This window comes from Halichoeres trimaculatus, unplaced genomic scaffold, assembly GCF_033239565.1.
Source record: "Halichoeres trimaculatus isolate MK-OKI-2021-1 unplaced genomic scaffold, fHalTri1.1 fHalTri1_scaffold_8, whole genome shotgun sequence".
In the NCBI taxonomy this organism is placed as follows: Eukaryota; Metazoa; Chordata; class Actinopteri; order Labriformes; family Labridae; genus Halichoeres; species Halichoeres trimaculatus.
The window spans coordinates 25,201,335-25,223,917 of record NW_027437186.1 but is presented as its reverse complement, the minus strand read 5'-3'; the positions used below and the strand labels follow the sequence as shown (position 1 = coordinate 25,223,917).

The 22,583-nt window shown below is 38.1% G+C and overlaps 5 protein-coding genes across 6 annotated transcripts in view; 3 read left to right on the top strand and 2 right to left on the bottom strand.

Annotated features, from left to right (window-relative positions):
* The first annotated feature begins 542 nt into the window (after window positions 1-542).
* On the top strand, window positions 543-6,039 carry fas (Fas cell surface death receptor). Of its 2 annotated transcripts, XM_074676020.1 has the most exons (10): window positions 543-651; window positions 1,084-1,184; window positions 2,187-2,321; window positions 2,942-3,059; window positions 3,150-3,220; window positions 3,302-3,397; window positions 3,860-3,894; window positions 4,051-4,075; window positions 4,225-4,243; window positions 5,190-5,362. In XM_074676020.1, exons 1-10 carry the CDS (start codon window positions 584-586, stop codon window positions 5,221-5,223), a joined length of 702 nt encoding a protein of 233 aa, XP_074532121.1. In that variant the 5' UTR covers window positions 543-583; the 3' UTR covers window positions 5,224-5,362. The 2 variants fall into 2 exon arrangements, with proteins under 2 accessions (XP_074532121.1, XP_074532119.1); XM_074676018.1 differs by lacking the exon at window positions 4,051-4,075 and having other exon boundaries at window positions 5,190-6,039.
* A 1,066-nt stretch (window positions 6,040-7,105) lies between these two features.
* On the bottom strand, window positions 7,106-8,627 carry LOC141794729 (cholesterol 25-hydroxylase-like protein). The gene has a single exon (XM_074675189.1). The coding sequence runs from the start codon at window positions 8,625-8,627 to the stop codon at window positions 7,821-7,823; it is 807 nt and encodes a 268-aa protein (XP_074531290.1). The 3' UTR covers window positions 7,106-7,820.
* Window positions 8,628-9,886: 1,259 nt separating this feature from the next.
* Window positions 9,887-14,382, top strand: itprip (inositol 1,4,5-trisphosphate receptor interacting protein). The gene is made up of 2 exons (XM_074676149.1): window positions 9,887-10,021; window positions 11,975-14,382. Exon 2 carries the CDS (start codon window positions 12,038-12,040, stop codon window positions 13,640-13,642), a length of 1,605 nt encoding a protein of 534 aa, XP_074532250.1. The 5' UTR covers window positions 9,887-10,021; window positions 11,975-12,037; the 3' UTR covers window positions 13,643-14,382.
* Window positions 14,383-17,220: 2,838 nt separating this feature from the next.
* On the bottom strand, window positions 17,221-19,870 carry LOC141795315 (glutathione S-transferase omega-1-like). The gene is made up of 6 exons (XM_074676150.1): window positions 19,706-19,870; window positions 18,885-18,993; window positions 18,550-18,772; window positions 18,343-18,444; window positions 18,060-18,166; window positions 17,221-17,857 (listed from the first exon to the last, which is right to left on the bottom strand). Exons 1-6 carry the CDS (start codon window positions 19,731-19,733, stop codon window positions 17,707-17,709), a joined length of 720 nt encoding a protein of 239 aa, XP_074532251.1. The 5' UTR covers window positions 19,734-19,870; the 3' UTR covers window positions 17,221-17,706.
* Window positions 19,871-20,501: 631 nt separating this feature from the next.
* Window positions 20,502-22,583, top strand: part of LOC141794728 (uncharacterized) — a 39,447-nt gene continuing 37,365 nt past the window's right edge. Inside the window, exons 1-4 of the mRNA XM_074675188.1 lie at window positions 20,502-20,608; window positions 21,053-21,134; window positions 21,401-21,550; window positions 21,636-22,417. The gene's annotated coding sequence lies outside the window, so the exon portion shown is untranslated. The remainder of the gene's footprint in view (window positions 20,609-21,052; window positions 21,135-21,400; window positions 21,551-21,635; window positions 22,418-22,583) is intronic.

The window sequence follows — 22,583 nt, the reverse complement described above, 5'->3', positions numbered from 1 at the left end:
AACCCTTCAAATACCGAATAAATGGTCAAATTGGTCAAAAAATAAATAATATAGCAGTTTAGTTAATGTTAAAGAAATTCAGCATTTTTTTAGGATAAGATGTTGGTTATAAATGTTAGCAAATTGCAAAGTTTTCTCCACTCTGACTTTCTGTTTGTCTGTAGGTTCTTTTCACTTATTCTTTTCTTTTACGTGTTCATAATAAAGAATTTAAGACTCCACCTCGAATTTCCTGGGGGAACATGAGGGAAGTTTACAGGGGACTTCTGTCACTGTTTGAAAAAGTCCCAGCTCTGTGGTTATTCAAAACAACGGGCTGGTTATACAGAGGTGTGAGTTTCCTAGACACCACATCATATTACAAAACTAACCGAGTAGAAACATGCGTTGTCACACTTTTCAGTTTGGTACTTTAGATGGAAACTTTTCGATATATATTTTTACAATAGACTAAACTTAAAAAAAAAGTAAAGCAGACGGGAAAAAAATCCGTCCTAGCTCTGCGGAAAGTGCGCATGCGCATTCATTGCCTTTCTCAACTGCCGTTGAGGAAGTAAACTTTCAGTCCGTGTATTTTCCCGAAATGAGTAGAACGTGTATTAGCAAGATACCAGCTTGGGTGATCATCTTACTTTTGTTTTTCCTGCTCGTGTAAGTAAATTCATCATTGTAAGAAAGTTAATAAGTCGTAACGTTGTTGTGTGTCTTGAATAAGTTATGGTTAAGTCTGTTTAATTCGTTAAACATGCACTGTTTCCACATAGTCCCTGGGCCAGTGTTAATAATTAAAGGAGTAAAAATATATCGAGGTAACTTGTTACTGTAAAGTTTTAAGTATAAGCTTTAGGAGAAGATAGAACCTTAAACTTACAGAATGAAGTTATCTGTGAAGCAACCTGGGTGGGGTTCAAGAGTTAAATCGACATGAAATAGTACTCACCTCAACACCTTTTTCAAAAAACGATTTAATTGGCGTAAGCAGAATATATGTCCACTAAATTTGGTTATTTACAAAATGTGTGTAACTTATTCCTCAAAACTAGTGATGACAACAAGCAAATTTACTTTCACTTTCGATTTCAGGTTTATACCTCCCTCCTCACCAACTGAGGTGAGAGTTGGAGGTCAGTGCGTCGATGGCACCTACAGCCACGAGGGTAGGGAATGCTGCCTGTGTGGGGTCGGTATGTATCGATGACTGTACAACTAGAGCTTTTTATAGGGTGGCCTGCAAGCGCAGAACACAACGGCAAAAACGAAAATGAAAAGCCAAAAGAAAAAAAGAAAATTAAACATAAAAAAGAAACTTGTTGTGTTGTTTTTTTGTGTTGTTGTTGGTGTGTTTTCCACTTAAAGGCCAATTTTATACGTTTCACTGACAACACAAAAAGCCTTTTCAAGTTCAGCTAACTTGTTTAACTGCACCTCAAATCAAATGTTATCCTTCCTAAAAGGCACATGTAAAAGGATTTTTTAACACTGTATTCTTTAAACAGAATTTAATTAATACTTTTTTTTTTAAGATTCAACCTGATTACAAACAACCAGTATCCTGTACTGTATAGCTTTTTAATTGCTTGGATAACCTCTACCTCAGCTGCTCGTCAGCCAAAAAACATCAGCGGTCAGTGATTTAAAATCAAGTCCTGAATCAGTTTACTGGTATTATCGACAGCATATTAATCCAAGCTTCTTTGTAATAAGCTCTAGAGCAAATTTTCAGCTGACAGGCTCCCAGAAAAAGGTTAAAGTGTAAAAAGTTATATGCTTAACTTTATACCCTCATTTCCCTATTTAACTACTGTGGGATGTACCTCCAAATAGATTTTCAATTATCAAGTTTTAGCTAAATAGGAACAGCTTAACTTACCATTCCATTCTTACCATTCTCAGTCACATTTGGGCTTGTAAAGTTGTATTGGATGTATGTTTTGATGTAATTTGTTAATGTATGCCCAACCTGATCAGCCTTGGTTCTAATTATATAACATAAAACAAGTTATGAGAAATTGATATCATGACGCCTTGAATATTTTGTGGTAGATTTTAACTTTAGTATCGTAAGACACAGAAGTGATATCAGGAAGACTGTCATAAAGAACATTAGCATATATATTTTTTGGGCTAACAAACTGTACATCAGAAATTGGTGCATTTGTGATGCTCTATGTTCTACTATACTGTAGGTCTAAAGCTGGTAGAGCACTGTACAACACGTCTACAGTACGGAAAATGTGAGCCCTGTGATCTTGGGACATTCAGCAGTCATCCAAGCAGTGAGGGAAAGTGTGAGCCCTGCACGTCCTGCACTCATCCCAATGGTAAGAGTCATTAAGTGAATACCAATTAAGTTAATTTCATTTTCTTTTTTATCAATCACCTGCCTTAGGACAACAGATGAAATTTAGCTATTGTGCTAATTGCGGCATATTTACAATGACGTGTTTATCGAAATTGTTGATTGATATGCACTGTCCTAATCAAATAAATGAATAAATAAATAAATAAAGATTCATTTATTTTGTTGCTGACATTAACCGGTTTCTTTTAAACAGGCCTTATTGAAAAACTTTTTCACCTAAACTGTCCTTAAAGCAAACCAAAGTTCAAAAACGTGCAAAAACATAGAAAAAAATGTTTACATGACTGATTCCAAAAGAAATTAACTTTAGCCACAGCATAATTTACTTTAAAAAAGATTAACATCAAGTCAAGAATAAAATACTATTTGAAACATTTTTAAATAGTTTTTTTTTCCAACAAGATCCAAAATATAGTATATTTATTTGATACTTAAAATAATACATTTTGTCGCATATATTACTGTAACATATCAAAATTGAAGATTCAGCTGTGATAGATGTGTGACAACTGATAGATTATGTAGTTTTGTAGAAATTATTACATTTGTTTTTGCTTTATTGTTTCTTACATCTTCAAGAAAATCTGGAGGTAGAGGAACAATGCACCTCTGCCAGGAACACCAAGTGTCGCTGTAAACAAGACCATTACTGCAGCAGTAGCACTGATATCTGTCACCTCTGCCACCCCTGTAAGAAGTAAGTTCTGCTCAAATCAATATGCATCAATTTAAAGAAAAATTGTAAAATTTTGTTTTAAAATGGAAAAATGTGTTTGTCTGGTTGAAGGTGTGGTGCTGAGGGCATCAAAATTCAATGTGCAGGCAAAAATAACACAGTCTGCAATGAAGATATTCAAGGTATGGTTTTTCAAATGAAATCATCTTTAAATATTCGTTTTCATTGTATGCAAATGTTAAATGCATATTTTTGTGTTTCAGATAAGGGTGAAGCTGGAAAAATAGTTGGCATAGTTATTGCCATAATTGCATTGTTGGCCATCGTAGCAGTTGCTGTGTATCTCTGGAAAAAGAGACGTGAGTACTATGAACACTGGATACCTTGATAAAGTCTCTGTAGCTTGAGGTTAAGATTCAGTAGCTCTTAAAAAGACATATTAATTACTATTATATTAATTTGATTTGGTGATGTAAACATTAACACCAGGGGAATGAAGGGTTAACTGGTTCAAAATTACCAAACAGTTGCAGAGATTTATCAAATGATGGTGCTTGGTGGAAAATGGGTTATGTTATTGGTCTAATTTGCGTCACCGTCTCTGGCTTGAAACATTGCAATCGAAAGGACTGACTTGGTGTCTGTAATTATAAGCCCCAGCAGAGGGCGCTGAAAGCTCAGGAGTTTTCAGGGGAATCCTATAGTACAGTAATTAGAACAACTATTATGAATTGATTCTTTAAAAAAAATCTTCTGCTTTATACTTGAATGATTGTGTATCTTGTAACCTGATATATAACATTTTATCTCACAATAATCAGGAACACAGAACAGAGATGGAAATGCAGGAGTTGGGGTAAGTTATTCTTATTTTCTCTGTAACTCTGAGAAGTTATAAGATATTTGTTTTGTCCATGTTTTTAAAGTCTTTCTAACCTTTTTTTGTCACTCACACATTTCCAGTTTTACATGTATGATAAACATTTTGATCTCTGCTCTAACTTTGACATAGCTACTCCTTTCTGAAGGAGGTAAAGGTTAGTCTTCTAAAACTGTTCATGTCCTAAATGTGCTTTGTGTTAGTAGTTCTGTGGTATGGTGTAAGTGTGAAGTCTGCACTGGGTGTCTTTATTCACTGTGTTGTTTTAAACCTGTCATTTATATGTATTTTTATTTTGCTTCTCAGGGAAGTCCGCTTCTCAACAGTAAGAAATCATATTTTCTACTTACTATGTTTCCACAAGACCAATTCCATAAGAGTTGGGATGTTGTGAAATGTTCATACAACAAATTTTGATGATTTGCAACTGATTTGAAGTATTTATTTGATTGAAAATAGTAAAATAAGACAGCATACCAACCACAACTGCTCTTTAAAAACACTCTGATAACGTTTGGGAATCAAGGAGAAAGGTTTCAGAAGTTAACCAGACCACTCTTTGGTGATATAGAGTTTCAGGTGTTCAACAGTTTCGTGGCTCCTCAGTAATATATTTAATTTCTTAAGTGGTAGATATTTCCAACAGGCGACTTGTCAGGGCTGCAGGCCAGTTTAGCAACCTGACTGCTTTACTGCTGAGCCACATGTTGAACGTTTTCCAATTTTATTGTTTGACCCATGTTCCCTCTGTTAACCTGGCAGAGGGTTAGAATTTTTTTTCAATCATACTGCCAGCCAGCCTGCAGGGGGAGCTCTAATTTTCTTGGCTACACAGTCAGAGAATGCTTGTGGTGTCTATTTTAATCATAGACTGCATAGAGACACAGTCTCCACTAATTCACTTTTCTACTTCTGAAAGGGATAAGGACATCTTAAAGTTGGGGAAAACACTTTCAAGGACATTCAACGAATAACCACAGAGGTCTCTTTTCTCTTGAAAGCTGATAAAATTAAAGAAATGTAAACCCAGCAGAAAAAACTAAAAATGATAACGTTGTCAGTCTTGTGGCGGGACTTCTGTGACCTTCTGTGCTTAAATATAAAAAGAAGAAATTTGTAAGCCTCAAAGCTGATTTGAAAGACAAGAACCTTAATGACAGGCCTCCTTATTTTCTGTCAATTAAAGTTTAGCTTTAATTGTAAAACAGAGTTTTTCTTTTGTGATCTTTGTTGTGCTTTGTTGGAATAATCCACTTTCTCTGTCCCTTCAGTTCCAGATGTGGGAATCCAGCCTCTTATCCCTGAAATTGCAACAGTTGTTGGATGGAAAGATATGAAAAATGTTGCCATGCAAAGTGGGATTTTAAAGACACAAATTGAAAACTGTGAGCAGGATCATCCGGGGGACAGAGAAGAGCAGACAATTCAGCTACTGCAGATCTGGGCGGAAAAGGTGGGCAGGGGGGCCCCAGAGAGGCTGATAAAGCTCCTGAAACAAGGTGGCAAGCTGAACAAAGCAGAAGCAGTGGCTGAGATTGTAAGGAAAGCTGCTTCAGATCTTGCTTAAATGTATCCGTTGTCAGAATCTTTAAAATGTTTGCAGACATGTTTATGGGATGGGACTGAAATAGAATCATATCTCAGATTGAATAAACATCGCTCTACATTGAAGGAGGGGGTAATTTATGAAGGTTAGAGAGGAAAGGTTTGTCCTGTTTGATTGTTAGATATTTGTATTTTATAAAAGGCATTCAAATTCAATGTTCTGCATGATTCAGATTTTTAAACGGGTATGAACAAATCAGATAATATGAGTTTCCAATTTTTTCTGCTCTTCCACTGCATGGGCTGTGCTACTGTAAAAGGCATCATGTGATGTGTTTACTTAGCATATTGAAAAATGAAATACTCTGCTAAATCTGTGATAGTCTTTTAAATATTGTTGTATTAAAATAATGTATAATAATGTTTTGTTACATGGTGAGGCCGATCTTCCTCTTTGGTCAACACAACATGACAAGAGGATCTCCGTTGCACTGAATCACACCTTTTATTCAGTGTTTGTATAATGGTGTGTAAGTTAACTGCCTGTGCCATATGGGTTTTATATAGATTGCAACAGCTGGTATACTGTACAGCATACTTGAATAAATGCACACAGTTTGTAAAAAAAACTATCACTTTCCAATGAAATCATTTTAAGTGTTTATTAGAAGGAAGAGGTTCATAATGTATGAAATGTTAATGAATTTTGAAAACAGTGTAATTCAGAGCCCAAGCTCTACATACTGTTTTGAACTCTAGTTGAAAGGTAATGCTGAGGTTTTAGTTTAAGAGAGAGAAAAAGGTGTTTCAAACACACTGGTTTGACATTCAGAACTTTTCCTTTTCACCTGTCGGAGCGGCTGAGCAAAACATACAATTCTCCTGCTATAATCAATTGAACTGTTGGTGCCAAGAAGTATGCTCATCCCTTGTTTATTAGAAGACCCACAACAGAAAACACACAAAGATAGATTTAAAAAAAAACCCTTCTGAGTACCAGGCAAAGTCAAAAACATGAAGATATCGTTTTTTTTCCCATATAAATGAGCACCTTTGATGTTTTAATTTTTTATCATTAGGCTCACTAATAAACTGACAGGAAGACACCAAAGTCAAACAACAAATCAGACAATCTACCAAGACAAAAGTGAACACTAAACCCAAAATTGTTCTGGTTATGTGAAAAGCCCCTAACAATTTGCAAACATGTCTAGAGGGCAATTCCAGTGGGGTTTTTTGGGACCAGTTTAGAAGCACATATAACTGAATTAAATTTATGGCCATGTGCCCATCAACAAACAGGAAGGAAGACCATCTGTTTAGTCTGGACTGATTCCCCCAATTTTAAGTTAACCTACTTTCATTTCTCACCAGTCTGCCCATGATTGCAACATTGGCACTAAAAAGTCCAATCTTCTATAATTTCATCATTAAAAATGAAAAAAACAAAACAAAACTAAAGAGTATGTTTACACACTGAAAAAAATATCCAGTGTAGATTTTAGTTTTTCAGTTTTAACTTTGTCACAACCTGACTCAAAGATTGTTGTTAAAATGAAGACAAGCCAGAGTTGGTGTAAATAAAATGAAGATTTATTAACAAAAATGTACACATTTAAGTCAAGATGTTGATCAGTGGATGTGTTAGTAGACGGAGTGCAAAGAGTCAGGCATCAGAATGTGCATTACATGCCAGAGAAGGCTAGAATCAGAACCTGAACCAGAACTAAAAGCAGAGCTAACTGGAGCATCAGAGAAAGGAGTGTAAGAAGATTTCAGCATGCCTATGACATTATTTTGAAATATAATACATATTATAATGTATCAAGGCTCTTAAAGGTTCTTATTTAATTTCCCTTTTACTTACTGCTCTGTCGTTTGGTCGAGCATTTCTTGAATCGCTATGTCTTATTGGAAATATGTTGAGCTGAGGAAAATCTGGGTCATCTCTACAGCATGTAATGATTTTTCTGATTTTGTTGTGTTGTTTTTCTGACCTTGGCGCTCAAACAACGCAACAAATCAGAAAAAAAAAAAAAATTCTCGGATGGAACGTTAAAGGGTTTAAAATTATTCATACCCCTTACATTTAAAGTGAAAGTCAAAGGATTAAAAGGAGTGAATCCCTTTTTTAAAACAGCAGTTACAATAAGAAGCCTTTGAACAGTCTGCCTCATAATCTATTTACTGTTTCACCTGTGTTCTGACTCTTCTAATTCATCACAATATGACTGAAAACCTGACCTGATGATGTTTATGTACTTAAAAAAATGTCAAATCTTAAAAAACTTGAAGTTAAAAGTCTAACAGTATAGTGATCAATTTGCAGCTTAACAGACATGAAGAAAAAAAAAGAATCAAAACTTCTTTATAGTTTTTCTTCGTGTATATTCTCCTTGAAGGGTGCCGAAAAGTTTGTCCCAGTGGGTAAAATAGGGTGCGTAGTTCACTTTGGATTTAAGGTGGTGAAGGTCGTGATGCGGCGCTCCTCCATAGAGGTTAAAGGGCACTAACCTGTGTGGTGACCAAGGAAACTCATATCCTGAGTGAGCCTCCACAGACAGATACATGTTCGTGACATGGAGCAGCATTTCTGTGAGAGGATGACATCCCAGGAGAGTAACGTTCAGAGTCGTGAAGAGACTGAGACTCAACATTTCCCAGGCGTTTGTGTTTTCAGTGGTCAGGGAGAAAGTGGAGGTGAAGAGGTGGTGCTCCTTGTGAAAGGTTTGGTACAGCAAGGACACTTTGTGATGCAGCAGGTGCCACAGAAAGTACTGCGTGTCGAAGAGGAGGAGGCAGGCCAGAACATCCTTCAAAACTGACCAGGTATCAGGAGCAAGCAGAGGAGAAGACACAGGTTTCCAGTACCAGTGTAAGACCGAGAACGGAAAAATAAAACACACGTGGTTATGGAGAATTTTGTACAAGCATCTCAGAGCCATTTCCCATGTCACCTTGCTTTGAGGCTGGATCTTGAATTGGTGAATGAAGGATAATCTGTAATCCAAAAAATCCAAGCAAATGTAAGGCAAGCAGCAGCCCAGGTGAACAGTCAGAGAGAAAACAACAGGGAAAAAAGGTGATCTGAGGAAGGGCTGATGTCTTAACCAATCCCAAAGAGTCTGAAGAAGAAGCCTCTCTGTGTCCTCTGGGTGCGTCATCTCTGCAGTGAGGAAACCTGACTGTCTGAAGCTTTTGAATCAAACATGACTGGTAGTGAAAGTGGTTTGATGAAGTGTCAAGACATTGTGCAAGATGCCCAAACATAATTTACTGCTAAAAAAAAGAGAAACCAACAACTTTACAAATTTATTCTGTCAAGTAAAAGCTATTTATCATCACACTGTTGTACCTTATATCTCGTAAATATTCTAGTATATTATATTATATGTTATCTTATTTTTATATATGTAGTATAGTTAGAGGTTATTTCTTGGATTTTGGCTTCTTTCTGTAAAGTTTCCATATAAAAATCTTAAATACTAATGCAAGGGTTTTCTTTCAATAAAAGATCAAATAATGATAGAAAATAATTGATTTCTTTCTCTGAAGTCAAAGGGTTTTCTGGATTTGAAGTAACCCATTACAAAAAAAGAGCTGACTTTTTTTGCTGGACTCCTTCACATTTGACCACTTCTGTTCAGGCATGAAGTGCCACCTTGTGGATGAACAAGAAGTTACAGTTTTTTTCACACCACATATTTTTACTTTCTGGATTTACCTTTAGTAACACAGTAGTTTGTGTATATGTAAATTGGTAACTGAATTGAAGTGGGAGTTTATGCTGTCTCATATTTCAAACATGGCTATAAAGTAACAAGCTAGAAGTCCAAACAAAATGTGTGCAGATTTTCAAACCACTAAATACTCATAGAAATCCCTTGTTCATGACACAAAGAAGGCACAAGGATGGTGGAGCATGGAGCCTAAAACAAAGTGTTTTGGATGAAAGCTGAAATATGTGTTTTCTAGAACACCAGCATAGTATTTTTATTTATGTATCATTTATTTTTATTACTTTTTTTTTAAGTTTTTTTTTTTTTAAGTTTTTTGAGCTGTTAAGTATAGACTCCAAAACTCCAAACTCAAATTGAGTAATACTCTAGATAGATAGATAGATAGATAGATAGATAACAGTCACTAGATCATTAGCTAGCGGTAAGAGAGTAGCAGTGCTATGGAGCCTATAAAATATTTAAACTTCATTGCTTCAGATTTTGGTTGTAAAATAGTACAGGCTGCTATAAGCCTATTGGCATTTTTGCTTTGAATACCTGAACTTTGAAGATGTTTGGTAAAACGTGTGTGAACACTGGGCCTAGAGGACGTCACTGAATGCATCATTGACTCCACATTTAGTGCTGAAAACTCACTATTTTGGTTGCACAGAGGGAGCTGGGCGGCGTGTCTGTGTTATGGGTGGAGCACACAGTCAGGAAATGTGTACACTGACGCTGTTCCCTCGTTTTCTTCCTGAGTTTGAGGAGTCCGTTTCCACCGGAGAGACCGCTGCTTGACTTTGTCACCATGAACCCCCTTAGGGCAAAGAGCAAAGGTAAGTCGTTTTTTGTGTTTTCTTAACTTTTTTTCACCGTGTGTATCAAGTTAAACGAGACTTTTTGTCTTTGGACCACAACATGCAGTTGGCGAAGTGGCCTGAAATGCTATGTACACATGGTTTGGGCACGATGACGTTTTAGTTGTAGGCTCTGTTTGAAGTTTTACTAAGCATCCCACAATACATCGTCTGTGTGCTGACTTGACTCATGTTTTATACAGTCTATAATGTTTGTCAGAAACCACATTTCCGCGATGAGGGGGATCATTATTTTGTTGCTACGACAACTGAGGAGGTGACCGTTGGCAGTTTGCCTGTCACACGAGTGTTGTCATAATGCGAGACTGTTTCAGCTATACAGTTACATCCTTATAAGGTAATTTTTTTATTAGTCCACACAAACTTTAGCCAAATTTGCTAAGTGACATATAGTTTTGAAGTAGTAGACAATTGAAGTAGCAACTAAAATCTTGTCCCTGAAGCATTAGCCAGTTGAGACATTTTCAGTTATGTAATTTTTAAAAAGTCAGCTTTAGTTGACACTTTTCAAAGCAGGGTTACAAAGTGCTTTTCAAAATACAAGTGAAAATAAAGGGGTAAAAAAAGAAATGTGTGTAGGAAAATGACAGTTTACAAACAAAAGGAAAATTTGGAAAATAAGACCTCTAGTATATAAAAAAGGTTAGACTCAGGGCTAAACCAACAGAAAAAAAGCTTGTGATACTGCCTGAAAAAGGACCGAAAGCAGCATTTAGCAGATTTAAAACACACTCAGACAACATTTTCTGAAACAACAATCTATAAAAATGTACTTTAAAAGATGAAGAGTTGACATATAAGTCTTTCAATCATTGTTTCACTGAAAACGTTTTTAAAACAGTTTATTAGTGACTACAGAAAACATAAATACTTTTGGTGCAGGTTGCTCCCCTCAAAAGTCACTCTTTGATTTGTTAGCCTATTAAACTTTGTGTGAATGTTGTGAATCTTAAAAATTACCTTCAATTCTGGGAATATATGAAGTCAGCTGATGGCACTCTATCCCCATGTTTACTGTTATTGGTGGTTTTGAGTTATTTCACATGGCAGTTCATATCCCATTCACATTTGTAAAAAGTAAGGAGTAATTTCCAGAAACTGTATGCCCTGGAACATTAGGTGGTCTGTAATGCATTCTTTTGAGCCACAGCACACCCATCCCAGCCTGGCTTGGTGTTTGTTTGGATGGACTGAGCCATGTAAGTTTTGGAAAACATCCCAGTGAGTAAGTCATGGGAAGTTTCTCTAGCTCTGTGGCCTCACACACTCCACCATTACTGCACTGATGCTTTTTTGGCTTGCCTCTGACACAGTAATACTCTTATGGCCTTACAGTGATGTCATCACAAATGTGCACTCCCTGTTTCTTCACTCATCTTTTTTCCACAAAAAGTCCCACTGGGCAAGATACAAGCATGTGTAATGATAACTTGGATATTCGAGCCCATCATCCGTGAAGCAATGTCTTCTCTCAGTACAAAAACATGGCAACGTAAGCAAGACTTATGTAATTTCCTCTTTCGTACAATATATTGCATTTCTTGTTGGCTGTCTTGTGACGTCCAGGAAGCAGATAATAATGTCAGTGTGATTGTTTTCACTCTATTATATTTGGGCACTGGAAGTTTGCCAGTAAAAGAGGCGTCTCCCATTTTTATTTTTGACAAAATTTAACAGGATGTAAATGTCAACAGGCAAGATGTTGTCAACTAAATAAGGTTATCAGAGAAGGACTTTAGCCTGATACTTGACTACTTTGTCACTTAGCCTGCTGTGTCTATATTTAGAGATAAAAGCTGTGAAGAGTGAAGTGCTCTTTAGAAACAGCCTAGTTTTATATGTAGCACAAATTTGTCTTGTATACTTTTCTTGTATACTGTCTGTTAATTATTTTTCCTGTTTTGGTTTCAGGGTCTGAGCTGCATCAAATTCTGCAAACGTTTTTTGGAAAACTATGACAGAAACAAGCTGAAGATGCAAGGGGCCATTGCACGAGTGTGTATGGTTATGGCGGCGGCCATATTAAACCACCCCCTACTGTTTCCTCATGAGAACACCACACTCCCAGAGCAGGATGAGGAGCTGATGACTCGCATGCAGGAGCATGAGGAGATGCTGAAAACGGAGCAGGTCAGGCTGGAGAAAGAGCTGTCACAACTGGAGTCAAAGCAGGAGGAAACCATCACAGAGGGTTACAGTTGGTACTTTTGGGGCGCAGTGTCATTTATCATCTTTATCACTATTGAGATGTGCAGGGTGGACCTTGCTGATGCAGACGTCCGTGCTGTGGAGGAGGACGACTTTTTTTTGGAGAGTGGCTCTGTTACCCCCAGGATGATGGTGCTAGATAAGGACGTGTTGCACAACTTTTGTGATAAATGCACTTACACGACAGCCCATGAGAACTGGAGGGTGAGGGAGTTTGTTGAAGGTTTTGCTGATGACCTGCTGGAGTCACTCCGAAGCGTTTGTAACAGGGAGGCAGACATGGAAGTTGGGGACTTTGTTGGGATAGGGAGCATGTTTGAGTCATGGAATGTGTGCAAGCCACTGATGTGTGACCTTTTAGTACCTTTCTCACCCCCAGATCCACACTTTTTTCAGTTCCAACTGTGGTGCAGGTCCTCCAGTGACATGCCCCCAGATATGCAGGGCTGTGGGAAAATAAAAGTAACCAAGGAGACTGAGGAGAGGTGTCTGTGTGGCTCTGCTAACCTTGGAGAGGACATGCTTTGTCTGTTGCACAGCAGGAATGATGCCATCAGAGTGGACTGCAGTCCTCAAGAGCTCTTGTGCTCTAGGAACACACCTTTCTTGGCCAAAGATCAAGTAATGAAGTGGTTTCAGATATCTGTAACCAAAGCTTGGGGACGCATTTTACACAAATACGACTTTGAAGTCACTTTTCGCAACCTGGATACTGCAGGTGCTCTCAAGATCCGGTTCCGCTCTGGAAAAGTCATCGTAATGAACATTGTACCAGTGGTTCAGATGGAGGGTACCGATGCTTATTTTGTCTCTCACTTTCCATCAGATTGTGAGAGCCCCCCAGACCCATACTGGCCCCTCTGTTTAGCTGTCTATGAGAGGAATATGTTGAAATATTTTGCAAAGCGCCTACCCCAACATTCTTGTCATCTGCACTGCCTACAAATTGTCACTTTCCTGCACAGAAAGCAGACAGGACTCACAGGGAAATGTGTATTTACAAACTACCACTTTAAGACAGTTCTGTTGCACTTATTGCTGAATAAAAGCAGCTCTTCTTGGGGCTTTGAAAACTTGGAGCACAGACTTCGAGACGTACTGTGCTTCATGCACAAGAGTCTGCGGGAGAAGAGACTCTATCATGCTCTTATAGGGAACAGCAAAGTGCCCAACTGTATGCAGGTCCCTGAGATCATTCGTACAGCGGAGCCCGTCAACCTGCTGCGATCTCTGGTATTGCAGACAGAGCTTTGTGCTGCAGCTGTGAGGCATTTTCAAGAGATGTTAAAAAATGCTAATGTGCTAATACAAGAGTACACACCTCATTTGTCAAATGGCTTTTTACACCACAGCCTGGATGAAAGTGTGTGAATTTTGGTTGCACGTACGGGAGTTAGTTTTGCCTGACATAGCAGTTTCTGCTGCAGCTGCTTCCTTGAAACTCACTAGAGTAACAAGCATATCAAAATACCTCTTCTAAGCAACAGACTAAGTCTCTTAATGGTAAACTTTGTCGCTTTGGAAATCTAATGAGTACTACAGATATGGTATTATCTGTGTAAAAGTAAAGGTAATTTTTTGGGTCATTTTGTCAATGATACTTCATCTAAATACACAGAAACAAGTTGTCTTCACAAAAGGATGACCAAAGCACTTATGTTGCTAGGTGAAAGATCACCCATATACCTCTTATTTTATGGCAGTCTAACTGGTTTGATGTACCAAAGTATAGTTGATTTTTGTTTGTATTCCAATATTTTCAAATGTAATGGCAGCTATTAAATATTGTATTATTTCATTTTCAATACTTTGTGTTTGCATATGAGGAGAAAAAAATGTGTATTTTTGTATTTTTTTTTGCAGGTAGAGGTCCACAACCTTAAGGTTCTATCTTTTGTTAAGCTCCATTTTTCACTTGCAAACAAATCAGGGCAGACATGAATAATCTTTCTGTTTGTTTATTGTAACAGACAGAAAATTGACAGATCATGACAAGACATCAAAAGTCTAAAAAAATAAGTGCCAAGTGGAATGGATGACCGGTTGTATTCACGTCCTGGATTTCTAATTAAAAGATGTTTACTCACTGTATAATCTCTCTCTCCCTCTCTCTCTCTCTCTCTGTATATATATATATAGATATATATAGATATACATATATGTATACTTGGTAAACACAGAACATCATCACTTTGCACATGAATGTTCCTATCAGCATCATGTCCTTGCAATCTGCTACGATGACCTGTTCCTCTTGATTGAGGTAGACTATGTGATATTTTTTAATTTTAGGAAAAGTGAAATGTTGAGCCAAAGCTCTCTTTTTAAGAGGACCTGATGATGAAACCCTGGGTAAATAAAGGGACCTGAAAACATTCTGTTTGTACCTCTTATCTTTGATTGGTGTTTTTGGTTTTACTGAGTCAGCCATGTCTAAGGCTTGCTCTAAAGTACACCTTACTGATTGAAAAAGAAAAAAACAAAACAAACAAAAAAAAACTGACAGCAGATTCAAGGTACTGACCAGGGGCCTATATTCACAAAGCTTTTTAGAGTAGAGCTCCTAAACTTAGCCTTAAAATTCTAAACAAGAAATCTTAGCTTAAAAGTAATTCAGGAAGTTTCTGAGAGAAACTTTGCACAAGGAGGGGACAGAAACTTTTATCTTAGTGAAGATGTGTGGTTGACTGTTGTTAGGTATGACGCAGTCTTCTAAAAGCTGTACTTGGTTGTTATAAAAAGGTAAAAAATAAAAAAAGTGCTCCACGCTCCTAGTAATGAATGTAGAAATAGGTGGTAAAATCAACAGATCATAGAACTTAGACTATTGAGAAATGTGAAATCATGACATTAATTTGACACCATGATGATGAAACTCAGAAAAATTGAACTAATTGTGACACAGCTTCAACATGTTTGAGCGTACCTCATTCACACGCCATTACATTAATTTGCTTTTTGTTCTGTTTACTGTTACATGCTGGTAATTTTACTACTGAATGTGTTTGACACTAATGGTGGGCGCAGACTCAGCTGTCAGGACTTCCTGTTATTGCTGGCATCCTAATAAAAAGCAGTTTGATTGAACTGTATGCAGGGCTTGAAGACCTCCGGCGTAGTGCCGGAAATCCGGCGTAGACAAACCTGCCAGATTGTGAAATCATGCAGGTCGGTCTGGCTGCCCTCCGTTGATTTCACTCGATCGAGTTCCGACTGAACCAGTCAGGAAAGAGAGGCGGGAGCTGCTCTCTGCAGCTCCCGCCTCTCTTTCACAAACAAGCAGCAGCGGCCCAAATCCGCTACGTCATACCGTGGCTTGATGCGTATTGGTCTATGATGAGTGTGACTGGCAGAACGATCGTCCAATATGGCACTGTCCGTCTAATTTGTCAGATAAATGTGCTTCGTGAAGACAGTAATTAATGACGGAGGCGGAGAGCAGAAGCGGAGTAGCAACCCCTTATAATGAAGCAGTGATATTGAGAGATGCTTTTGGACAACAAAGAAGCTTTTTAAGGCTTCAGAGAGCAAGTTTACCACGTAATCGGGATACCCGCTCGAAAACTGCGCCGCCAGCGAGTCTGTAATCACGCAATCTGTCGCGCATGGATGTATTTTTCATCCATGCGAATTTCAGTAAAACCGTCACTCCTACTAGCGACTTCGGCGGGTTGAATTATTTAATTGTAGTTTTCTGAAACGGCATCTGAAATACTAAACCCATTGCAGTATGAGACTACGACACCACAACTCCCACGAGCACTGCCTGCACACAGTGTTTGCTCATTGATCCCTTCGCAAAGTCTTCTACTGAGAGGCGCCCCAGACGCGCTGGTCTTCAGCCTTCGTCTCGGACACTGTGACAGCTCCCGGTGTTAATCGCTTGATAACGTGTTTTAAAACTTCACTCGCGTCTTATTTGCTCTCTATGGTAAACGGATTACGGGATTTAAGTCACAATCTAGCGCCAAATATTCCGTAACTTGTTAAATGTGAGGACATTTATCAGATGGAGCTCATTTAAGCTCACAGTGCACCGTTCTCACCAGTAACACTCACCTAGAGCAGGGGAGGAGGAGAAGACAGGAGGACACGTAGAGAAGTGAAACTGATCATAGATATGAGAAGCCGTAGGAACAGTATTTAAACCTCCTAATAAACAAACATTTTAAAAGTTATATGTAAAAAGTTCACTCTGGAAATACTGTAAACAAACCAAATCATTCTAAATTAATGAAACTTATGGTCCAGTGTGACTTATGTAGGCCTACGTTATTTTCGTCTTCATGACGCATTTTTTTTGACTGATACGACCTCAAAAAACGTATGATAGTAATACGAAGTGACTTGTTGTCCAGAAAGTATGGTACTTAGTTTATTAGTGAAAAATTACTGTTGTAAATAAATATTAAAGTAGACAGTGTTTCTAGAAAGCTTTTCAGTTTAGTTTTTATTTTTTCAATTAATCTTCAACCTTCACAACTTTCATTGAATGCAATATTATGCTCCTCCTTTAATTACTTTGTTTCAATAGTCTGCATATTTTCATATTTAAGGAGCACAACCATTTCAGAGCTGAATACCTGATTTATGTAGTCTTTATTTGAGTGTGCAAAGGGGTCATTTATAAAAAAAGGTTTTAAATCTATTTCAGATAAACTTTAGCATTTCATCATCCGCCTTGATCATATCAAACATAATTATCCAACAACAAAATTGTGGACCCTACCGGAAGCGATGGCCACAGGTACTTATGCTGTATCGCTGACTGACCATTTGTGTGAACAAAAAATTAGTGTTACTGTGTTTAATGTTGTTTTTATTATTATTGTTATTATTATTATTAATAATAAAAACAATGTTAAACACAGTAACCCCCCCCCCCCCCCCCCCCCCCCCCCCCCCGCCTTCAGGCACAGGATTTTTTCCTGCTTCAAGCCCTGTGTATGAATGTTCTAGAATTTCATGTGCTAGTTTAATGGACTGTTTAGAGAGAGGATCACCAGCTACACAGCTGTCAAAGGTAGCAGACAGTGTGTTTAGCATGTAGGGAAAAGTACAACACCAGTATCACTGGCCACTCTTAGGCTTGTTAAAAGTCCTCCTACCTTCTCCTAACAGTTTTTCACCTTTGAAACTCTCTTAAGGCCTAAGATGCATTCTGAATACTTTTTATGTTACGGAGGGAAAGAAAAATCTTAGAAATCAAGGAACTCTAAGATTTTTCTAATAGTGACGTCTGTACACTTTTAGCCTAAGGATGCTTTGTGAATCAGTGCCCTGATCTATAAGAGAGGTAATCTTGAATTACTTATGCTGTGATCTGGCACTATATAGAAAATACAATTAGCTTGACTTCCAGGGGGGGCAGGTGCCGTCCTCATATAATGGTAGGGGAAACACTGCACTGCTCATGGTTCAGATGTCTGTTTTTCTTACAGGCCCTCATCATAGTTGGGTTTCCCGTCCACGTAGCTCTTGTAGAAGGCCTTGTAGGTGTCCAAGCTGTGAGTGGTGGCTTTCACAGCGGGATCCTCCATCATGCGCTCAGTCCACTTCTTCAGCTCAGGTGTGCCATCAAGGCAGCTGGAAAGAAACCATTCAGACTGAATGATGGCCCACCAGTATAATTCACTTGATAGATAATGTCACATACTATAAAGCAAAGATTACATGATGCATTCCCGTCCTTCCTTGCACTTAATTTGTACCATACCTAATGTTAGTCTGGAAAAGCATTCATGACTTAAATGTTTTTCTTGACACACTTTCAGGAATCAGAACTTACGGTTTCAGTTCAAAGATCTCAAGTCTCTCAAAAAATGGCCACATCATGTAGTCAATCATTGTGATGGCGTCTCCTCCGAAGAACTTGGTCTTCTTGGAAACAAGGTCCTGAATATTAAGATTTAATGCATCAATGTAATTTAAAACACAAAAATGTAAACTAACAAAGTAAACACTGGACTCCTAATTTACTTTATATTACTGTTAATTTTATTTCAGACAGTTATATTTCATTATAAGTTCATTTCTAAGGACCATATCAAAGATCTTACTCTGCAGCCTACCTCATTTAACTTGGCAAACTTGTCCTTCAGTTCGGCCTCCAGCCCTGAAACATCCTCACCATTCCTTCTCCCTGCAGGGATCTTGTAGAAGTATGGCGTTACCTGCAGAAAACAGTGTCATTAAAGTGTCATTGAATCATTTGATGTTTCTGACAGCTGACAAGCATACAAAAAAAAAAAACAGGATTTAGATGATGGTCTAGGTACCTTAGAAAAACACTCCAGCATCATCTTTTGCTGAGCTTTACCAAAAGGAGAAGAAGGAAGGAGCTTCTTTTCTGGGTAAACTTCATCCAGATATTCACAGGTGATGGGTGACTCGTAAATCACTTCACCATCAGAGTTCTCCAGTGTTGGGACAAGACCGAGTGGGTTCTTTTCAAGGAACCAGTCAGGTTTGTCTTTCAGATTGATATTGACTGTCTCATGCCTGAAACAAACAGATTTTAAAAATGTAATGAGATGGACAGAATAAAAGTTTTTCATGATTTCTATAAGTGATGGTAGGAATTTAGATCAATGAAAATGAAACGTGTCATTACTTGATCCCTTTGGCATTTAGCACTAGTCTGGCCCTGTGAGCGAAAGGGCAGAATCTCATGCTGTAAAGCCTGATGTAGTCTTTGGAGACAGGACCAGGTGCAGGGCTGCCTAAAAGAAAATCAAAAATAACAACCATTGAGGTGCAACAAAGCAAATATGTTGATTTTTTTAAGCATTTTTAATCACTAAAAACATCAAACATCAAATTGAGATTATGATCTAATAAACATGCTGTTATCTGCACAAATACAACTGTGACTGTGGAGTTTAGATAAGAACTTCTTTTTCACGTTTTACATTATCCCAATAAACTGGTACTTTAAACACCTTGGACATCTTTCAGAGACTAGTAAAAAAAATAGTACACAACTTCACATGACTGAAATATTCCTCCTTTTGACCAAACAGATTTTAGAGAAAGGTAATTAAATTATTATTGTTTTCTTATTTAGTCATTTAGGGTTTACGCTGGCTAAGAAAACTATCGCTGATCGTCTGAATTTTATGCAGTTTCATTTCCTCTGGTGGTTTGTAACCTGAACTAGTTAGGAAACGCAAACTCACAATGACTGTGCAGAATTATCTAATTAGTTTCTCTTGCATGGGGCAAGTTAGAACACACTAATCGGTGCATTTTTAAGTTGTGTATCTGCTACTTGCGATAAACTTCCCCGCCTCACAAAGCTGTGAATACATTCATAAGAAATAACATATTTTTACCTCCAATGTGCATTGAATTTGGATAATGTAAGGTGATAGTATTGCAATTGTAGCAGTTTAGCTAGCCAGCATTTTCTGTACAGTAAAAGCTGCTCCTTACCTTTGGCGAAGCTCTTTTCGGTAGACATGTTTAAGGATCGGAGTAATGATTTAAAAAAATAATAATGCTAATATGGCACAACAGTGAACAGTTGACCAGAGCACACTGGGTTCTCCGTCCAAGTGTATTCAACTTCCGCATTTTCGAGCATCAGGTCGAGCCTGCCGGCTTGCCTTCACGTGCTGCTTAGATGCTCGGAGTTCTCAGAGTTCATAAGGAGGAGTGTGCTCTTTAAGTTAGCAGTAGTTGGATGTCTGGATTGTATTTCATGGAATATGGAATATAAAGTATTTCTTTTGATTATAGAATTAAAAACTCCAAGAGAAAAGCAACCTGTGACATAATTGAAGAATTAAACATACCATACAAACAAAGAAATAAGCCGAACTGACTTCTTTCGAATGGACAGCAGTAGGGCTTCCTGGTCGGGCCTATGGAAGAGGCCAGCCTCTGTCTTCTAGATAAGAAAGAGAAGAAATCTGAAAAAAATGCTATTCGCATTGAATTACTAAGCAAAGTAATGCCTTTTAATGAAAAAGGCAATTTCCCAATCCTATGATAACATCAAAAATAATTATAGGTCTAGAAAGAAATAATAATAAAATAAAATAATACAAGCCAAACTACATGCTAGCAACAATCCTCCGTACACTTGTAATAGAGGAAACATTTTGCCTTCCAAGGTTATGCTTATTTGGGTACTATTTTTTCCGATTTTCCCAGTGTCACATGAATGCAACTAGCCAATAGCAGACGGCGACAGTTACAACAGTGGGCGCTTATCACCAGGGGTAGGCAACAACTCTCCAGCTGGTTTGTTGGAGTTGGACCAAAAGTTTCATTTTACCGTGTTTGAGTGTATTCTTATCGAAAGATGGATGATACTGGAAGTTTAGAAATCAGGTATTTCATCTTTACATCGTAACACTTCACTGCATTGTTTTTTTCATTTGAACTACATTTTCACTCTTGTTTTTAGCAACCAAGCTAGCTTTTATTTAACTCAAGTGATGGTTAGGCTACCTCAATAACCCGTATATGATATGTGTCACCCCTGTCAGCTGGATACAAGGCTTTACAGGCAAGAGCATCGCCTTTGTCGACAATGAAACAGTATGTTATCCATGTGGGAGTCACATCTGTTTCCTTAACTTGGGAACAAAAGCTCAAAGTGTATTAAAGAGTCCTGGCAGAGATGTTGGGGCATTCCCAGACAATGGCAATAATGGGATTTTTGCTTTTTCTGAACAAAAGCTGTGTCCATCTATATTTGTTTACGTTTTCGGGAGCTTTGTACTCTCTCATAGTCAATAAGTTCTTTTTTCTTAAATAGTTGTGTGTTTTCAGAAGAACATCAATTGACACTGAGTGACAGTGGTCCTTATTTAGGCTGTTGTTCTTCTCTACCAGAGCACACCATAACAGTATGGTAAGCCACCAAAGGATGTAAGATCCCTCACATTGTGTGCGAAATGTTTGATTCATGTCAACGTGGACTGATCCTATATGTACCTGTAATGTTGTGTGAAGTGGGAAAAACTCTTCAGCGGTTTTGGGTGCCACAGGTTTATTGCTACTTCATACATCAGATTTTTGCAATCCCTGGTTTCCTTTTGATATCTGTCCATTATTTCTTATGTGTGTTTATGAAACCTTTAGCCTGTGCTCTAATTTCTTCTTCTTTTCTTTGCCAAGGACACAGACAGTCTCTCCAGTCAAGATGTAGTCCAACTAAAACCAGAGCAGGAAGTGAAGGGTCATCCCCTTAGTCCTGCCTCTGTCGCTCTGTCTCCTCACACATCATGGCTGGCTTCTTTATTACATATCAGAGAAACTGCCTCCATGGTGGGGGCTCATTTAATTCTGTTAAATTGTTTGAATGTTTTCATTGCCTGTTGAGTGGATAATGAAACTGTCCCTGCACCTACAGGAGCAGTACATCAAGCTGCAGTGTCATTCATGCTGCCTCGATGGGGTGAGGAGTGTGTCTTTCTCTGCAGACAGTCAGACACCTTTCACTGTCGGCTTTAAAGACTGCTGTATTCTGTGCACTAATCTCCGGTAAATCTCACTCTTACTTAATGCATCCCTGTGAACAGCAGAGGGAACTGTTGCTCACAGGCATCATGTCATTCTCAGGCCGTTCAGTGTAGTTTACAGGAAGAGTTTTTTTTTTCAAAGTGGATTCCTCCTCTCTTAATGTTGGCTGTGAGACATTTCTAAACAAATACATGTGAAGTGGAGTCATGGCCACAAAAACTCTTCACAGAACTGTCTGCACACTGAATCAGGTGCTCTTTAGATCACTCATCTTATACTTGCTCTCACAGGCTTGCACTTAAAGTTTAAAAAACATTTCTTATAATGTCAAAACTGTATTTTTCTGATGATCCAGAAATTCTCACCGTTTTATATTTAATGTAAAATTGATGTAATCTACTCCCTTCTGTCGGTGTTGATGAAATGAGGGTTAAAAGGCCAGTTTTGCCAGCTCAAATTCAGTTTCGCTGTCAACAAACCCCATGAAAAGATCAAAACGAACAATGAAGTAAATGCAAAAGAACAGTGTCTGTTGGATTTCTCCTACAGGCCTTCTACTCAGACCACGAGGTGAAAAACAACCTCCTGAAGGAGAGAACACAGAGAGATAGAAGACCTTCATAGGGTGCAGGATATAAGGAAATTTGAAAAAGCTGCCTGCACTGTAAGCAGGTAAGTAGATTCCTGTCAACACGGCAAATAGGAGCACGTATACAAAATTAGAAAGCTATCGATGATATAAGTGTTGTTTTAATTTGAAACAGAGAGCCAGCATTGTGCTGCCTGCGCATTCAGCTTTTCGTTAAAGCTGTGACACTGCAGCCTCTTCAGCATGTGG

Coding starts and splice junctions, on each gene's coding strand:
- fas (XM_074676018.1), top strand. CDS start 584: ATGAGTAGAACGTGTATTAGCAAGATACCAGCTTGGGTGATCATCTTA. Junction 1,185..2,186: donor ATGCTGCCTGTGTGGGGTCG/GTATGTATCGAT, acceptor ACTATACTGTAG/GTCTAAAGCTGGTAGAGCAC. Junction 3,060..3,149: donor CTCTGCCACCCCTGTAAGAA/GTAAGTTCTGCT, acceptor GTCTGGTTGAAG/GTGTGGTGCTGAGGGCATCA.
- LOC141794729 (XM_074675189.1), bottom strand. CDS start 8,627: ATGACGCACCCAGAGGACACAGAGAGGCTTCTTCTTCAGACTCTTTGG.
- itprip (XM_074676149.1), top strand. CDS start 12,038: ATGCAAGGGGCCATTGCACGAGTGTGTATGGTTATGGCGGCGGCCATA.
- LOC141795315 (XM_074676150.1), bottom strand. CDS start 19,733: ATGTCTACCGAAAAGAGCTTCGCCAAAG. Junction 18,773..18,884: donor CTAAATGCCAAAGGGATCAA/GTAATGACACGT, acceptor TGTTTGTTTCAG/GCATGAGACAGTCAATATCA. Junction 18,445..18,549: donor TGCTGGAGTGTTTTTCTAAG/GTACCTAGACCA, acceptor TGTTTTCTGCAG/GTAACGCCATACTTCTACAA.